The sequence below is a fragment of the Galeopterus variegatus genome, unplaced genomic scaffold (genome assembly GCF_000696425.1).
Source record: "Galeopterus variegatus unplaced genomic scaffold, G_variegatus-3.0.2 Scaffold7941, whole genome shotgun sequence".
In the NCBI taxonomy this organism is placed as follows: Eukaryota; Metazoa; Chordata; class Mammalia; order Dermoptera; family Cynocephalidae; genus Galeopterus; species Galeopterus variegatus.
Genome location: NW_007734052.1, coordinates 32,929 through 50,992, shown reverse-complemented (window position 1 = coordinate 50,992; position 18,064 = coordinate 32,929). Strand labels below are relative to the sequence as shown.

The 18,064-nt window shown below is 48.8% G+C and overlaps 3 protein-coding genes across 3 annotated transcripts in view; 2 read left to right on the top strand and 1 right to left on the bottom strand.

Annotated features, from left to right (window-relative positions):
• Positions 1 to 2,077: 2,077 nt before the first annotated feature.
• PSMB9 (proteasome (prosome, macropain) subunit, beta type, 9) lies at positions 2,078 to 6,997 on the bottom strand. The gene is made up of 6 exons (XM_008592457.1): positions 6,878 to 6,997; positions 4,952 to 5,019; positions 4,098 to 4,229; positions 3,345 to 3,474; positions 2,973 to 3,114; positions 2,078 to 2,258 (listed from the first exon to the last, which is right to left on the bottom strand). Exons 1-6 carry the CDS (start codon positions 6,935 to 6,937, stop codon positions 2,131 to 2,133), a joined length of 660 nt encoding a protein of 219 aa, XP_008590679.1. The 5' UTR covers positions 6,938 to 6,997; the 3' UTR covers positions 2,078 to 2,130.
• Positions 6,998 to 8,351: 1,354 nt separating this feature from the next.
• TAP1 (transporter 1, ATP-binding cassette, sub-family B (MDR/TAP)) lies at positions 8,352 to 15,146 on the top strand. Its single transcript, XM_008592456.1, has 10 exons — positions 8,352 to 8,964; positions 9,109 to 9,239; positions 10,049 to 10,254; positions 10,669 to 10,866; positions 11,723 to 11,851; positions 12,011 to 12,199; positions 12,759 to 12,932; positions 13,167 to 13,329; positions 13,631 to 13,767; positions 14,519 to 15,146. The coding sequence occupies exons 1-10, from the start codon at positions 8,855 to 8,857 to the stop codon at positions 14,723 to 14,725; spliced, it is 1,644 nt and encodes a 547-aa protein (XP_008590678.1). The 5' UTR covers positions 8,352 to 8,854; the 3' UTR covers positions 14,726 to 15,146.
• Positions 15,147 to 16,360: 1,214 nt separating this feature from the next.
• The window catches only part of PSMB8 (proteasome (prosome, macropain) subunit, beta type, 8), a 3,254-nt gene continuing 1,550 nt past the window's right edge, over positions 16,361 to 18,064 (top strand). The window contains exons 1-3 of the mRNA XM_008592455.1: positions 16,361 to 16,508; positions 17,234 to 17,381; positions 17,535 to 17,646. Coding sequence (XP_008590677.1) covers positions 16,362 to 16,508; positions 17,234 to 17,381; positions 17,535 to 17,646 — 407 coding nt within the window. The 5' untranslated portion in view covers position 16,361. The remainder of the gene's footprint in view (positions 16,509 to 17,233; positions 17,382 to 17,534; positions 17,647 to 18,064) is intronic.

Genomic DNA, 18,064 nt, shown 5'->3' with positions numbered 1-18,064 from the left:
TTCTATAGTATAGATACTTTCAACCAGGTTAATATCAAGTTACCAAAGGTTTACAACTACCTTGCAAAACTCCTGAATCTTTTACAATCTGCTTATGCTAGCTAGTATAAGACAGCTCCAGCATACCACTTGTTTTTTCTTAAAAGACACTCATGTTATAAATTAGTTTTGCCCTTTGGCTTCACTTATTTTCTTAGCTTTATTTTCCCTTTGCCCCATTACTTCTTCTCCTTCTTCTTCTTCTAATATGCCTGTCCCTGTAAGCTGCTACAAACTCTTTTTGGAATGAAGGGTACAAGGACACAATTATTTGCCCCCCCCCCAAAAAGTAATAAGCCTTCTAATTTTAAAAGGTTTAAATCTTAGTTGAGGGTATGGCAGGTTGGCTCAGTTGGTTAAAGCCCAGTGTTATAACACCAAGGTCAAGGGTTCAGATCCACATACCGGCCAGCCACAAGGAAAAAAATCTTAGAATATCTTAGTTTAGTTCTCAAAGTCTTTGCTGTGCTGTTTAGGGTGTGTCACATGCATATGAAGCTCACGGGTAACCGTGTACTCATGAAGGTTCAGACCTAGAATTAGGGAATCCCCTTCTCCAGCTCTCTCATTTGGGAGATTCCCCTACACTCTCCTGCCCACAGGGGCCCCTTTTTCTTGGTTCCTCTGGCCAAAAAGATAGTGTTTCTCTTGGAGATTTAGCACTTGTGCTAGCACCGCAGTGCAGCCCTGCACCTGAGGCCTGACTTCAGAGCAAAGCTGGGAAAGGAAAGGAAAAAAATTGAAAAACCACCCCTGGGAGGGTTGCTCCTTCAAGTTTAGACTCTCTTCACGACCCACCTGCTTTTCTTTACTTTTCAGGGTCCTCGAGTACTTGCTTTTTGTATACTGTCCAGAGTCTCTAGTTGTGATAGTGGAAAGATTGGCTCTTAAACAATCATTTTAAAATTCAAAATAAATATCATGGCTAGAAACAATTCGAGGCTCTTGTAATTTTACATTTTTTCCACACTCTCAAGGGCATATGATTGCTTTAGAGCACTCTGAATTGGTATGTTTAGCCTGACATCCTACTAGTACTTCTGTTAAATATGCCTGTTAACTGCTCACTTATTAGCAAAATGGCATTCAGTGTTAGAGCTGGAATTACCTTAGAAATCACCAACACTTGCTTTTGAAAGAAGAGGAAATGAGGGCTCATAGAAGGGGAATAATTTGTCCTGTCACTCAGGAAGTGCATGGCAAAGACAGCACCAGAACTCGGCTTTGTTTAATACAGTTACTCAGGTATCTTGTAACAACTGCCTAAGTGCCAACAAATGTGCTGGGCTAATTATTGCAGATTTCAAGGAGATGCTATGTGGGGCTTGAGGGAGAGGAAAGTTTTATGTAGTGGCAGAGGAAAGGCGTATGATAAAATTAAATCCCAGATCCCAGCTTCTGAACTTGTTCTGTGACCTTGGTCAGGTGACTTAATCTTTCTAAGCCTCCATCTATCCTTAAACAGAAGTAGTAATACGTATATAGGCTTTTTGTTGTTTGGCTTCTAAGAGATAAAATTTATAAAGCTTTTAGCCATGGCTGGCTCAACAAATGTAGCTTTTTTTGATTATCATTATTATTTTCTGAAATTCACAGTGCCTCCCAAATATTTAAGCATGTTCATACATTGATCTTTCATGTGAATTAAAGCATTATGAAAGGAATTCTTTCACATGTGAGTTTGCTGTTGCTCTTGGCTGATTCTCATGTGTGTAGCTGTCTTGTCCACTGATCACTCTTAGCCCTAAAGGAGTGGGTCCAACTCCTCCCATCTCCTCACTTGTACCCTCATCCCTTGGGTATCAGAATGAGAGTTTCTGTTGTTTGTAATATTTCAAAATCACTCAGTACAACATGCCTGTCTTGCATGGGGCTCTTTCTACTAGTATACTCTCCCCTTCTTTCTCTGGGAAAGATGTTTTAGACCTGGGACAAAATAATTAAAAGGGTATGCTGACATCTGGGAGGGAAGAAGCCCCCTCTCCTAAGCTTCACCTCCCTGAGCACCCATTTCCCATTGACCATTGACCATACTGGGTTCTGGTCCAAGAGAGTTTATTACAAAACAAGGAAGGAAAGTCTGAAGAAGATTCAGTCATCATAGAATTTTGGCAGCTCGTTGCCCAAGATTACTTGATGGTCCACACCAGCAGCTGTAATAGTGACCAGGTAGATGACACCTCCACTAGAGCCATCCCGGCTCATGGCCAGAGCGATAGCTGCAGAGGGTTTCAAGTGGGAGACAGGGAGAGAGAATGGCTTGGTTTCAAAAATCTTTTCATTCCCCTCCCGTCCATATGCCCACTACCAATTTCACTTCAAAACCCATCTTCCAAATTTTGGAACTAGATAGAGGTAGTGGTTGCACAGCATTGTGAATGTAATTAATTCCACGCAGTTGTATACTTTTAAATGCTTAAAATGGCAATTATTATGTATGTTTTACCACAATAAAAAAATAGGGGAAAAAGAAAAAAATCACATCTTCCAGAGAGGCATGCTTAGTGGTGTGCTGGTAAACCACCTTAAAAAGAAAAATCCTTTGTATGTAGCATCTGATGAGGTCCATGGTATAAATACTACCACCGTGATTGATTTCAAGTTACAAATAGCTTAACAAGCAGCTCACAAATCCTTGGATATTTAACAGTCAGCTCTCATGAGTTGGCCCAAGCCAGCCCCAGTACACCACTGGTTCTTACGGTGACTGTATATCTTAATTTGGTTTACCCAGAACAGTCCTGATTTATCCCTGTTTTCCCAAAGTCCCAACTAGTTTAGCATTTATCCTGCCCTCTTTCACTCTCAAAAGAATCCCAGTTTGATCAGTAAATTAAACGGTCACCCATGTATTCCTCTGCCTGTTCTTCATAATCTACTTCCTTCCCATGTTTAAAAACCCTCCCCAGGTACCCTCACACTTGGTTAGTTACCATCCGTGGTGAAGCGCCTGCACTCCTCAGGAGACATGCCTCGTTTATATGCTGCGTCCACATAACCGTAGATATAGGTGCTGCCAGAGCCACCGATGGCAAAGGGCTGTCGAGTCAGCATTCCTCCCAGGGTTCCATATACCTGAGGGAGGCATCCTCAGGTCAGACTAAAGGATCATCAAGTCTCCCCTTCCCACTGAGACAAGCAGGTGGTCTCTGTACCAGTATCTCATATCCGCAGTGGTTGAGACTGTAGCATGCTTTTAGAGGCAGTGTCTTTGGAGCTCATTGCTAGAATGACATATGACCCCCATCTCCCTCTATAGGGGAGTGGGGAAGTCCAAGGTGGGGAGTGTGTTGGGAAGGACTCACCTGGCCGCCTTCGCGCTGGTCCCAGCCAGCTACCATGAGATGTGCAGACAAGTCCTCACGATATTTGTAGGTGATATTCCTCACCACGTTTGCAGCAGCCAGAACAAGTGGAGGTTCTTCCAGTTCCACCCTGAAGGAAGTGTTAGGAATAAAGGCTGATATAATTTTAAGTGTCACCTTCCTGTGCCATTACCATCATCCCCACCAAGTAACACCTGAAACCTACAGCTGCAACAGTTCAAACTCTAGCTTCCCTCCCACCTGCACAGGGGAACTAGGGTCCTACACCACCAACTGGTAAGCAGCTTAAAGTTGTTCACCTTCTTTCACTCAGCCCCTCTCCCCATCGCCTAACGACATAACTCTTTTGGCTGCAAGGGCTCTGCCCTTATGGGTAAAAGCAGATAAGCTTTACTTCTGTCCCAATGACCCTGATTTTTCATACTGTAGCTGCCTGATACTTTGGTGGGCTACATCATCACTTTCTTCCTGATTTTCTATATTAGGATAGTGACTTACAGTTTCCAAACTGCTTTCACATACATCATTTGATTTTCAAAATAACCATCTGGCCAGATAGGGTAGATACTACTATCTCCACTTCACAGTTGCTGAAAATGGCTTAGAGAGATTCAGGTGCCAGTTCAAAGCTAACAAAAGCAGGAGCTGAAACAAATTTTCATTTCCCAATGCAGTGCTCCAGGGTTGGGGGAGCTCTAGCGGGTGTGGAGTCAGGATCCCAGAGCTTCATACCCATGGAGCTCCAGCTGGTAGGTGGCCATGTCAGCCACAGCCTGAGCGTCGGCTGCTGAACCAGAGAGTGCACAGTAGATGCGCTGGTGTAGGGGGGACAGCTTGTCAAACACTCGGTTCACCACCGCCTCTCTGTCAGGATGGGGTCAACAGTCATCTGTGTTAGAGTTGCAGGAAACTTTGAGGCGGATCACCCACTATGTCTCAAACTTATTTGACAAGAGAATAGCTGAAACTTAATGCTTAGATTAAAGCAGGAAGGAAAAATTGTTTCAGATAAATCACTGCAAATATTAATAAAAATTAGACTTAATTTATAACGAAACAAAAAATATTAAGTTAAGAAAAATGTGTCTGATCAAGTTTTCTTTGCTATTAACCATCTTAAGGGAGTTATATTATATCCTATGAAACATAATGCAAGTGATATTGATCTAATTCCATGTACTCATTTTGCACATGAGGAAACTGGCTAAGAGGGGAGAGGAGACAAAATTCATACGACACGTATTAATGAGAAACCAGATATCTGCTTGACAGAACCAACTTTTTTATCTCTAACCATCGGTGGAAGGAGGGCCCCTCACAAATCTATCTGCTGTCTCCTTCTCAGATCCTATTCCTTTACACTGGTCCATGTACACTGCAGAGGCAGACCACATTCAGACCCCAGATACTCCTCCATGAATTCAGACCCAAGCACCCACCCAATATCTTATTATAGTGGCTTTTCAGAAAGGTCAGGTCCATTTCCCCAAAGCTCCAGCCTACCAGTATTTTTGTGAATGGGTAAGAAAAATATATATTTGGGGTTATTAGCCTTCTTCCAAATGTATATCTTCACTGGTACTCACCCCGCAGACACCCGGGAATCAGAGCCCACCACAACACCTCCATCAAACTCCACTGCCATGATGGTTGTCTGCAGAGACACAGAATATGGAATGTCAGAGCAGGAAGGTCCTTGATCCGCTCATGTTACAGAAGAGGAAACATTCCCAAAAAGGGAGGTGGCTGGCTTGGGGTCACACAGTCATTCAGGCCAGAGCTGACTCCCAGTACAGTTTTTTCCCTTCACCTTTCCACTTTCTCCATTGCTTCATCTGGCCGCAGGGAACTGTTACAGCCTGGCTGTGATACAACACAGAAAGAGCCATATCCATAAGCCACAATTTCCTAAGTGGAATCCTCTCCACTCTGAAGAGAGAGGTGGGGATGAGCTCCTAGAGACAGAAGTGCTCCCTCTGAGGGGTGGGTTCAGGGGAGAACCTCCCAACACCAGCGAAGAAGCCCCACAGTGAATTACCTCCACCGCATGTGCTCACTGTGTGCACATGTGCTACAGACCCAACACACAGTAAGTTCCTGTGAACCTGGGAAACAGGGTCAGGTCTTTTTTTGGCCCAGAATCCTCCACCCACCTCCACCTAATCAAAGGTGAGTTCATTCATCTGCTGAACAGTGTAAAACATTGAGGAGGTCATTGGTTAGCATGGCCAGGAGTCAAGGCAGGAGGGAAGTGACAAGCAACACACAGATGATTTATAATGAAAGTTTCACTTAATGGTTTTCTGATCAAGAGCTAAATAGATATATCAGTAGCCAGGGGAAGAGCTCTTTACAAAGAGAGGATTTGATTGGGGAGTTTGAGCTGACTTTTCTAGGTCAAGAAAAGAATCAAGGAAGAGTGGGGAAGAATAAAGTTATACTTTTTCTACTCCTGTTGAATAAGAAGGAGCCTTTAAGATCCTGGGTTTAAAAGAGGAAACTGAGTCATAGAAAAGGCAAATCATGTATCCAAGGTCACCCAGAAGAAATAGGAGACCTGGGACTAAATCCTAGATCTAATTGCCATCTCTTGTTTTGACTTCTGCTTCCTCCTTTCCACTGCTCATTTGGCAGTGAGGAGAGATTTTCCAGCTCATAAATGGTTTTACTGCTACCTTTCTCCCTACTCCATAAGTTACTCTGGCCCCCAGAGATACTACCCTGATTGCACTTTCTGACATACTGACCTATGAATAGAGGGACAAAGAACAGGGGTAACATCCTTGAGGCTATTCTTCTATAACAAAGCCGCCCCAAGCCAAGAGTGGTGGCAGTATTCTGAGCGCAGAAACCAGCCAGTCTTGGGGCCACCACCTGCTCCAGGCACCCATCCTGAGCAGGCGCATCCACCCAGCGGGCGCATGGGAGTGGGTAGGGAAGACACAGGGAAGGCAGAATGGCAGGACCTGGGCCAAGCAGGACCTGGACCTCTTCTGGGGTCAGGCTGGGGAAGGGCATCACGGGCTCACACAGTACCCCCATTATCGGTGCTTTGGGCTACGAGTAACCCAGGGAGAAGTTTATGGAGGGTGTGTCTGAACAGCTGGTCCTTCTCAGTAAGTGCCCATATTCTCTTCTCCCAAGTGCTGTTCTACCACAATCAAGGCACCATTTTCTCATCTGTTTGCACCGTCCCCAATCCCCTCTCTTGATTTAACCAGCCCCCACTGTCTAGACCAGAGTGAAAGCGAAAGCGCTTTACAGCCGCTTCCCCTTGACGCCTCCAGCTAAGAGCCAAAGCACCCCCTTCTCCACCAGCCTCGCGTGCCCCGTTCCTTCCCGGACCCCTAGACGACCCACTTCAGAATAGGGACACCCTGTGTTCACTGTGGAGTGCAAGCGCTAGCTGCCACAAGCCACCTTCCTACGTTTCACTTGTCGGCGGTTCCAAGATCCCGCTCCCGCTCCGCCTCTTCCATCCCTTTGCTAACCCTCGAGCCCAGACCCATTACCCCAGTGTGGACTTCTCCGGCCCGGGGTAAGTCCCCGGTTGGTGCTCCCGCCCGCAGCATCCCGGCGAGGCGCCGCGATGCTCGCTGCTTGGGGCACTGGTTTGCGACTGGGACAGCGCGCTGCGCTCAGCCCATAGCCCCGCCCCTTCACGATGCCCGCCAAGGGGGCGCGGCGTCCTGTGGGTGAGGCGCTAACCTGTGCCAGGCAGATCTGCCCGGAGACAGGTGACGAAAGAGCCCCGCCCTGAGGCTGTGGGGAGAAAGTTCCTGCAAGTGGATGCGGAGGAGGCGGGAAGATGAAGTAAGACTGTGCCTGAGAGAGAGGAAGGGAGTAAATGGGGCACCAGGATTGCTCCCCAGAACACCAGATCTGCTTTCAACGCCTGCTCCCCAGATAGTGTGGGCGGGCCACTTTTGGAAGTGGGCGGATCTAGTGAGCCAGCGGCCGCTTTCGATTTCCCCTAAACGGCTGCACTTCTCGCTAGCGCGACCAGGATCGGATCTGTATCTTGTCCCTGAGAGCCCCCCAAAATGAAAATTTACTATCAAGGATCTGGCATCCCCCTGAGGAGGCAGCTCTGAATGTCTGAAAGGCCTCTCATCAGTAATATTATTATTATTATTTTACGAGGGCCTGGGGCCAGCCAGCCTGCCAGGTTCAAATCTCAGTGCTCTCACATCTTTGCTGTGCGACCCTGGACAAGTTATCACACCCTCTGGGCCTCAGTTCCCTCATCTTTAAAATGGGCCTCACAAGGCTTCAATGAGCCTATACACATGAAGAGCTGTCTGCTACCTTTTATTGCTGTCATCCTTACTGATAAATGGTAGCTATCATCACTTTTGGCAAAAATAACAGGAGCAGCAGCCCTCAGTACGGTCAGGCCTGATTCATAAAGAGGAAACCAAGTCTCAGACTGGGAGGTGACTGACTCAATAGCACAGGGCTGAGGTCCCCAGCAGAGACTGGGCCATCTGTAATCGTAATAACTTCGTATAGCATACATTATACGAAGTTATACGATCTGCGTGGTGGGCTTGAGCCGGGGGGCCGTGCTGTGGCTGGGGGCCCGCGGGGTCCTCAAGGCAACGGCTGGCTCCAAGAGCGACAGCGCCCGGGTCCGGGGATGGCTGGCGGCTCTGGAGCCCCTGGCGGCGGCGCTGGGCTTGGCCCTGCCTGGACTCGCCTTGTTCCGAGAGCTGGGTTCCTGGGGAGTCCCCAGGGACGCGGACAGCACCAGGCTCCTGCACTGGGGGAGTCGCTTGGACGCCTTCGTGGTCAGCTACGCGGCGGCACTGCCCGCAGCCGCCCTGTGGCACAAGCTCGGGAGCCTCTGGGTGCCCGGCGGTCGTGGGGGCTCTGGAGACGCTGTGCGTAGGCTTCTAGGCTGCCTGGGCTCGGAGATACACCGCCTCCCGCTGGTCCTGTTCCTGCTGGTCCTCTCCTGTCTTGGTAAGGGGGACGCAGGGCAGAGGGGAGGACGCAAGGGGACTGGGCAGGAATCAAGAGTGATGCTCAGTGAGGTAGAGTAGCGTGGGTTCTGGGAATGTGGGTCAGGGGAAGGCGACCCAGCTCGGGTCCGGGGACCACTTCGTGCAGAGGAAAGAGCACCGGACTGGGTGGGAGTCAGGAGTCCCCGGCTCCAGTCCCACCCCAGGCCTTGCTTCACCGCGACCCACCACCGTGGGCAAATCCTTCCCTCTGGGGAAGAGCGTCCTCATATCTAACAGGACGGTGTTCTACTCCATCCTCTCTGTCCTTCTTAACTAAACCCCTGAAAGGTCTGGCGGGGAGACCATGGGTTGTGATTTCCAGGGCGGCCTATTCAGGTGCGGGATTGTGACCCGTGTCCTCTTTCTGCTGCTGCCTCCCGCGATCATGGTGAGAGGAGAGGCGTCGAGGGCAGGCTGATTGGAGCTGGCCTGCTTCGACTTCATATTTGTGGCTGACCAATCTCCTCTCTCTCTCCAGGGGAGATGGCCATTCCATTTTTCACGGGCCGCCTCACTGACTGGATTCTCCAAGATGCGGCTGCCACTGCCTTCACCCGAAATATAACTCTCATGTCCATCCTCACCATAGCCAGGTCTGGGCGCTGAGGAGGGGCAACCTTAGAAAACAGGGAGTTGGAAGATGGGGCTGATGTCCAAAATGCATTTGTGTGGGGATACCTGGGACCTTCGCTCTGTCTCCTGAGCACACCTCCACGTTCCTTCTCCCCCCTCTCTAGCGCAGTGTTGGAGTTCATGGGCGATGGGATCTATAACAGCACCATGGGCCGAGTGCACAGCCACTTGCAGGGAGAAGTGTTTCGGGCAGTCCTGCGCCAAGAGACAGAGTTTTTCCAACAGAACCAAACAGGTTTCTCATGGAACTTATGGAACTTCTCATGGAACAGTTCCTGTGTACTGTTCATATCCCCATATTTCTACCCCATACTTCCCTATAAACTTGATCACTAACCCCCGCAACACATACACATTGTTTTTTCTTATTCTTGATGTACCTCGTAGCAAAATATTGTCCTCTTTACCTTAAAAAAAACACGACTTTGTGTTTTCGTTCAGGACTTTCCCATACATCTATCCCTATGTGTCCCTAGATAGAAACTACAGAACTTCAAACCTGGAAATTTTGAGATCATGGGTTGAACTGCCTCATTTTACAGAGCAGAAAATTGAGGCCTAGACTTTCAATGCTGAAACTGGTATGTTCACATATGGCTGGAGACAGGCTTGGAGTTAGAACCTCAGTCACTTGGTTCCCAGTGTAGTGCTCATTACAGATTCCTGGGCTGCTTTTTTAGCGGCACCCTTCCTTCCCCTCTATCTCTGTTATATGACCAGTTTAAGCTCTTTCTGCCATGTTTATAGCAGGGGATATTCAACTTCTTTAAGGAACAGAAGGCTTTCAGAGGAACTGTAATTTACATGTGTATCCATTTCTTTATAGTTAAAATGAAGGGCTCTGACCAGGCTTTTCCTCTCTAACATTCATTCTCTGTGCATTGAGATTCCCAAACCTCCCCAAGTCGCTAACCTTGGCTTCCCTAGCCTCCTTGGAACCCTGTGTTGACCACCCTATCCCTGGCACCCTGGCTCATTGTTCCTTCCTCTCATCACTCTGAATCTGTCTCTTTCACTCCACTCTCTCCTTTCTGACCCTGGCAGGTGCCATCACATCTCGGGTAACAGAGGACACGTCCGCCCTGAGTGAAACTCTGAGTCGGGAGCTGAGCCTATTGCTGTGGTACCTGGTGCGAGGGCTGTGCCTCTTGGGGCTCATGCTCTGGGGGTCATTGTCCCTCACCATGGTCACGCTGGCTGCCCTGCCTCTGCTTTTCCTTCTGCCTAAGAAGCTGGGAAAGTGGTTCCAGGTACGTCCAGGGAGTTGGCTGCACCTACATAGACCCTCATCTCCAGACTTGGCAGACTCAGTTCCTCTCAGATTGTATTCAGTAAACTTTCTTGGTATCCTTACTGATTCTCCATCTTCATGGAACTCCTTGTCCCTATAGTTCATGTTCCCAGATTGCTCAACATCCTTCATATTCACTGTCTTCTCTTCTAACTCCTGCCCACCATCTGTCTTTAAGAATATGATTCCCCACCTATTGGGTCATTTTCCTCTCCCCTGGATCACTTTAGTATCAGGGGACATAGCTGTGTGCCTTTCTTTTCTCTCTTGTCCCTCTGCCTCTCCTCATCTTTAATTTCCAACTAGTTAATTCAGGTATTAGTATCCCTTATGATTTGCCAGCCATGTGTGACAGATGTCCATGTCTCCACAGTCACTGGAAGTACAGTTGCTGGAGTCTCAGGCACAGTCCAGCCAGGTGGCTATTGAGGCTCTGTCAGCTATGCCTACAGTCCGGAGCTTTGCCAATGAGGAGGGTGAGGCCCAGAAGTATAGGCAAAAGCTTCAGGAAATGAAGACACTCAACCAGAAGGAGGCCATGGCCTATGCAGTCAACCTCTGGACCACCAGTGTGAGCACCTGGAGATGAATACCCGTTCCCTCCTCCCTAAGATGCCTCAACTCCATTCCCTTCTCCACGACCCTGCTCCCACTCCTCCTCCACTGGGAAGTAGTTGGTTCAGTGTTTTCATCTGAGCGACCTGAGGCTCAATTACTCCACTCAGTGTCCCTAACCCCCGCCCTCTTTTTAAGGATGCTAGGTGCCTTCCTTTTACTATGGTACACAAAATCTATGTGTCAGACACATGAATTAGAGTGATGCCATGTCTTCCAGTTCTAGGGCCTTCCTTTGCCTCTCAGGGGCAGCTCAGGGAGCCATAAATTCCTAGACGTGGGCCCACTTCATGCTGATACTGTATGGCTGTGCTAGTGAGAGCCATGGGAATAGTGGAAGGCAGAGATGAGGGGCATCTATGACGTGATGGAAAAAGAACTAGACTCGTAATCAGAAGTTCCTGGCTTGATTCTGCCATTTACTAGCCCTGCAACCATGGGCAAGTAACTTACCTTTTCTGAGACTGTTTCCTCATTTAAAAAAATGGGCATGATATAACTTTCTTTATAGGGCCCTTGATACGAGTTTTAATTGACATCACATTCATGAAAGCCTTTTGTGAAGAGTAAAATCATCCCCAAACAAGGTGGTAATGGTGATGGTAATGAGGATAATGGTGACTTCTGTGATGTGTATTTGAGTCAATTTCTGCAGGCTCCCGGTGGTTTTCCTCCTGTCTGCCTATTAAGCCTGCTACTATTAATTGGGGGAAGGGGATTTTATATCTCCTTTATGCTAATGACTCTGGTTTTTTGAGTACCCTCTGGATTTTTTTTTACCACAATCCCCCTTTTCTGTGGTCTCTGTACAGATCTCAGGGATGCTGCTGAAGGTGGGAATCCTGTACATTGGTGGGCACCTGGTGACAAGGGGGGCTGTGAGCAGTGGGAACCTTGTCACATTTGTTCTCTACCAGATCCAGTTCACCACAGCTGTTCAGGTGAGGTCCCTCCCGTTTCACTCCCCAGTGCTATTCCTCCCCCCATTCCATCACCATCTGTCCACTTTCCTTCTGTTCTTTACCTGCTCATATCATATCTAATGCTGGCAAGCAGATTAGGGCTCCCCACACTTTCTCACTATTCACACCTCCTTCCAGGTACTGCTGTCCACCTACCCACGTGTACAGAAGGCTGTGGGCTCCTCAGAGAAAATATATGAATACCTGGATCGGACCCCTTGCTGCCCACCCAGTGGTCTGTTGACTTCCTTAAACTTGGAGGGTCTTGTCCAGTTCCAAGACATCTCCTTTGCCTACTCAAACTGTCCAGATGTCCCAGTGCTGCAGGTACAACCTACCAATCCCTGTACTCCGCTGACCCCACCCTTAACTCTGCCATCCTAAGTTTTCTTCCTGCATGTAGCCTGCTTATCACCAAGCACAGATCCTTCCTAACTTTTTAAAGGCAGTAATAAGCATCATCTGTTCCATAAATCTTTCCCAAACTCAAGTACTAGTTTGGGATCCCAAGGAGAATGGCAGAAGAGGTTTCAAAGAGAAGTCTCTTACATTCCAAGGAATTGTTGCAGCAAAAATCCATCCCCAGTCTTCCACACTTCCTTTTTATTTCCATTTGTGTTTCCTAATGTAATTTTTGCCTGTTTTCTGGTGGTATCTGATATCAAGTGTGTGGCATAGCGGTGCTCGGTCTTCACCCTTGTCTTTGTCTCATCTTCCATTTTCAGTCTTTGGGGAGGCATCATCCCATAAACCCGTGTATGTGGGAGGGTAGGAGTTTTCTCCTTTCTTCTCTGGGGTAAGACGTCATGCTATGTAACAAGACAATGACAGTCTCAAGGTCAGGGGCCTTGGTCTGACTCTTATTGTGCAATTCTCTGGCCTCCAGGGGCTGACATTCACCCTACGTCCTGGTGAGGTGACAGCGCTAGTGGGACCCAATGGGTCTGGGAAGAGCACAGTGGCTGCCCTGCTACAGAATCTGTACCAGCCCACCCAGGGGCAGCTGCTGCTGGATGGGAAGCCTCTTTCCCAATATGAGCACCGCTACCTGCACAGCCAGGTGAGCAAGAAGGTGGCATGGGGGAGGGCAGAGAGCATCAAGTAAGAAGACTGATCACTCTTAAAGGAGGGTTAGGGAATGATAGGAGACCTTGGGTGGAGATGGGGGTGTGGTCGGGAGAGAGGGCATGTGATTTTGCAATATGCTCTCAATAAAGATTTTGAATTGTCCATCTCTAGATAACCATACTCCTGTGTTCCTTGTTCTATGACTGTTCATAATTTTTTGTCTCAGGTGGCTGCAGTGGGACAAGAGCCACAGCTATTTGGAAGAAGTCTTCGAGAAAATATTGCCTATGGCCTGATCCAGAAGCCAACTATGGAGGAAATCACAGCTGCTGCAGTAGAATCGGGGGCTCATAGTTTCATCGCTGGACTCCCTCAGGGCTATGACACAGGTACTCTCTCCATTCATCTTGTCACTCATCATCTCTACCTTTACTGAAACCCCAGTGGTCCTGCCTTCATTCTCAAGTCTCTCCTGCCCCATGGACATCAATTCGAAGTTGTAGGGTCTTGTTCCTATGGTCTCTTCATCCCGACATCCTCAGAACCCCATTCACCTTCCTAGAACCTCCCCTATCCAGCTGCATCCATCAGTCCTTGGTGTGTGTGTGTGTGTGTGTGTGTGTGTGCACGTGTGTGCATGTGTGTGGACATGTGGCTATCCAGCTCTCATCTTGGCTCTTATCTCTGCAGAGGTAGGCGAGGCTGGGAGCCAGCTGTCAGGGGGTCAGCGACAGGCAGTGGCCTTGGCCCGAGCACTGATCCGTAAACCACGTGTCCTTATCTTGGATGATGCCACCAGTGCCCTGGATGCAAACAGCCAGTTACGGGTAAGAGTCATCTGAATGCCTATATCCCACCCATCTTGCTTCCTTTACTTATCCTGTGATAGTTAAACTAATATCATAATTATACAAACCAGTCCTTTAAATTCTTGGTTCCCATTAGCTTCTCCCCAAGACACCTAGAACCAGTTAAAAGAGACTATCTACAGCCTCTGAACCTTTAAAGCCAAACATAAGGAAAAGACTGTCCTAAAAATATTAATATTAATTAAGCTTGTACTATGTGCCAGACATTACTAGGCCCTTTACATGTACCATCTCATTTATTCATCATGAATTCTTGTGAGCTGGGCATTGTGATCCTTGTTCTACAGATGACAAAATGGAGGCTAAGAGAGGCTGAATAACCTGCTGAAGGTCATACAGCCATTGAATAGCAGAGCCTGGACCCCAATTCAGGTCTGCCTGACTGAAACGCTCATGCATTTTACTACTAAGTTATATTTCATTAAAATCTAATATAAAAATTCCCAATGCATAAGCGGAGAGGAGAGACATTCGATACTCTTTACTCTTCTTTTATGGGTTTTGCCATAGGACTCTTACCTCATGTATACAGTCCTTAACAAAACAAAGGTTTGGCAGAGAAGCACTCAGAATGGGAATCTTTGGTGTCTTTGTGGTTGTTGGCAGAGGCAGCAGTAATCTTGTGAAGTCTGTCCCAGCTGTGGAAACACAGATGTCACCCTGGGTTGGGAGAGGTCCCTGGCTCTGACAAAGGTGTATGTCTTCTCAGGTGGAGCATCTCCTGTATGAAAGCTCTGAACGGCGCTCTCGCTCTGTGCTTCTCATCACCCAGCATCTCAGCTTGGTGGAGCAGGCTGACCACATCCTCTTTCTGGAAGGAGGCACTATCTGTGAGGCGGGAACCCACGAGCAGCTCATGGAGAATAGGGGACGCTACTGGACCATGGTGCAGGCTCCTGCAGGTGCTCCAGAATGAAAGACTTCTTGGACCTGCACACACTATCTCCCTCCCCTTTCTTCTCTCTGTGGTGGAGAATTTGGGAGCAAAGGTCCTGCCTGAGCTGCAGAGTAGACAGCTGCTTCTAGGAGTAGTTACATCCTAAAATGGAACTCCCTAGGTGATCCCTAAAATTTGCCATGCGTTTTACCTCTTCTCCAGGCTCCACTTGATAATGCCGACTTTCTGGAAGAAAAAAAGGATTTATAACTCTTTAGTGTAACTGGGTTTAGAGCCAGGGTTGATGCTTTGGTGTGAATAGCACTCTGAAAATGAGGAGAAATATTTGGAAAGTACAGATAGGGATCAGCTACTTTCAGTATGACCAAAGACATGTGCTGCCCCATAAATACCCTGTGGATTCTTGATATTTATAATAAAATTGGTGTTTTGTACTGTGGTTTTTCGCGTTTCCGGCACCCTTAACGGCCCATTGTCTTTCGCAGCGAACTTTCCAGCAGCCTGGTGTCTCCCTCCTTTAGCATCCTCAGTGTTTTACAGCCCTAGGTGCACCATCTTCTCCCTTAAGTTTTCTATTTCCTGAGTCCCCCCTCCACCTCCCCACCCCCCCGCGCCCGCCCCCAAGGAAGAGCAAGGTCCCCGCCAGGGCGCCAGCAGCTGCAGCTCGGAGCCGTGGCCTTCCTGAGGTGGAGGACGGAGGGCGCGCGGCCAGAGGAAGTGCGAGCGCGCGCAGGGGCTGGCGGCGCCTCACACTTCACCCGCGCCGGCTCCGGTGCCTTGTGAAGGGCTCATGCGGCTCGGGACTGGCACCTGCCGGGGGGAAACCTCAGGGTGGTGGGCGGGGTTGTCTAGTAAATCTCTCCCATTGGCGGGTGGGCAGAGTCGTGTGACGTTAACAGTTGCTGGGCAGATGAGGCCAGCGCAGGTTGCGAGGAAGGGCGGGGTTTAGAGAAATTAAGCTCAGCAGCATCCCGCCAAGCACAGGGCAGCTCGCGGTGGAGCAGGGGAGGACAAAAAGGGCATGTTCTTGTGGGTGGCCGCAGGTTAGGGAGACCGTTGAACCGGAAGGGACCCTAGGAGGGACCATGTCGAAAGAGTCAGAGACTGCGCCCTCTCCTTGGCGTCCCTTCCCCACACGCTGCGGGTACATTCTATTGCCTGTTGCCCTGGGACCTGTTCTCAAGACTCAGAGCCCCCACGTACTCCTATCAGTCCCCTACTTTTACACAATAATGCTCATTACTACCCCTCCCCATCCCCCACTCCCACGACTTCAAAGTGCTCCCAGCACCTTGCTGATTACCAGCCTTCTGGTTGAGGCTACGCCTTCAGGTGACACGACCCCACCCCACTGTATCGAGAGGATGCCCGGCCTGTAGGTGTCTCTCCTAATCTATCGCCAAGGGCTTTCGAAGGTGCTCGTCCTTGTCTTCCTTTCTTCTGACAATCCTTTACCATCGTTTCTCCGGCCTCCGTGAAGGTAGAGCAGAGAAACCCACTCCCACTATGATATCCCCGGTCCAGACAACCATCGTCCTTTTCTCGGAAAGAGCAGGGGATGTGGAAGAAATTCTGGCTCCCTCCCCTTCGAGCTGTGGCTTTCGCTTTCACTTCCTCCTCCGAGAGCCGACGGATCTCCGGGTGCCAGGCGATCATGGCTTTACTGGACGTGTGCGGAGCCTCCCCAGCGCAGCGGCCGGACTGGGCTTTGCCGGTGACGGGAGGAAGGCATCGCTCGGACCCGGGCCACTACAGTTTCTCTATGCGATCTCCGGAGCTCGCCCTCCCCCGGGGAATGCAGGTCTGGGCTGTAAGGGAACCTCGAGGGATGAGGGGAGGAGGGCGCAGAGTAAGGGAGGGTCTGCCTCGAGACTGCCCGGAGGCAGAGGCGAGGAAACGCGGAGGGGGCATCCTTCAGCCCAGCAGAGCAACATCCAGGGCCCGACCCAGGGAAGAGGCCACGTGGGGATGGGGGCACAGATTAGGGCAAAGAGTTGTAGGTGAAGAGGAGGCTCCCATAGGAAGACGAGAGCTTTCCTGCCCTTTCTTCACCACACAGGTCATGAAGCCTTTTTTCATGGTGTTATCATATGATATAGGGGCTGTATAGTGTCTTGGAAAGCTATGAACGTTGGCGTCTAGCCTGCCTCAGCAACTCAGTGTTGTGTGATTTAGAACAAGTCACTTAGTCTAGGTTTCAAGTCCCTCGTCTGTAAAATGAGAATACTGTTAATAAAAGGTGTTTTGTGAAGGTGGAATGATCTATGCATGGAAAAAACCCTCAAAGTCATCCTTCAAATGTTTAGTTATAGTACCATTTGTTTTCTTTCATTTCTATTGCACTGGAAAATGGACCAGGCTGGTGCCGTGTGCCTCTTCTTTTCCTTCTCCCAAGCCATTTCCTTCTAGAGACTCCTTATGGTTAGAGAATTTCTGCATATCTCCTCATCCTCATACTCTCTAAAACCCTTTCCTGGAGCCTCCTGCTACAGAAATTTTCATTGCCTCTACTTCTTCTGTTATTAGCCCACTGACTTCTTCCAGTCCCTGGGTGCAGACAGAGAAAGAAACATTCAGATTGAGATGGCCCATGGCACCACCACGCTTGCCTTCAAGTTCCAACATGGAGTGATTGTAGCAGTGGATTCTCGGGCCTCGGCTGGAAGTTACATTGGTGAGTGTGAGCTCCAGGAGGCAGAATCTGGGGAGCTGGGCTCTCCTCTCGGCAGGAGCCCAACATCTGCACCAAAGTGAAAGTGGATATTGATTTAGGACACACAGAACTGTGTGATCATCCCTCCTCTCTCAAAACTCCATATTCTTCCAGCCACCTTACGGGTGAACAAGGTGATTGAGATTAACCCTTATCTGCTTGGCACCATGTCTGGCTGTGCAGCGGACTGTCAATACTGGGAGCGTCTGCTGGCCAAGGAATGCAGGTAAGGCAGGCCTCTCATCTCCCTTTCTCAGCTTAGTGGCCAATTCCTGGATCTCCTAGCACTGCACCTCACCCTTGCCCCATGTGGCCCATCTTAGTGCTAATAGAGTATTTCACAAAACACCCTTTTAGTGATAAAAACCTCCAAAATTTCAGACTATACTCCTGCCCATAAGCCAGATAATTTGTCAATGATTTAGCACTGACACCATCAACCCTGGTGGGATGGTATTACTTACTAGGCTTTCTTTATGTGTTTTAGATACTTTAAATTCCAAATCTTTCCCTGATGCTCAGATCCTACAAAATAATTCCTTTCAAATGCTTATCTCTTCAACCTTGTCTTGCCCCATCAAGTGGGAAAGAGCTATCTTCTACTGCAACCTCTAAATTTCAACAACCCCCCCCCCCCCCCGCCC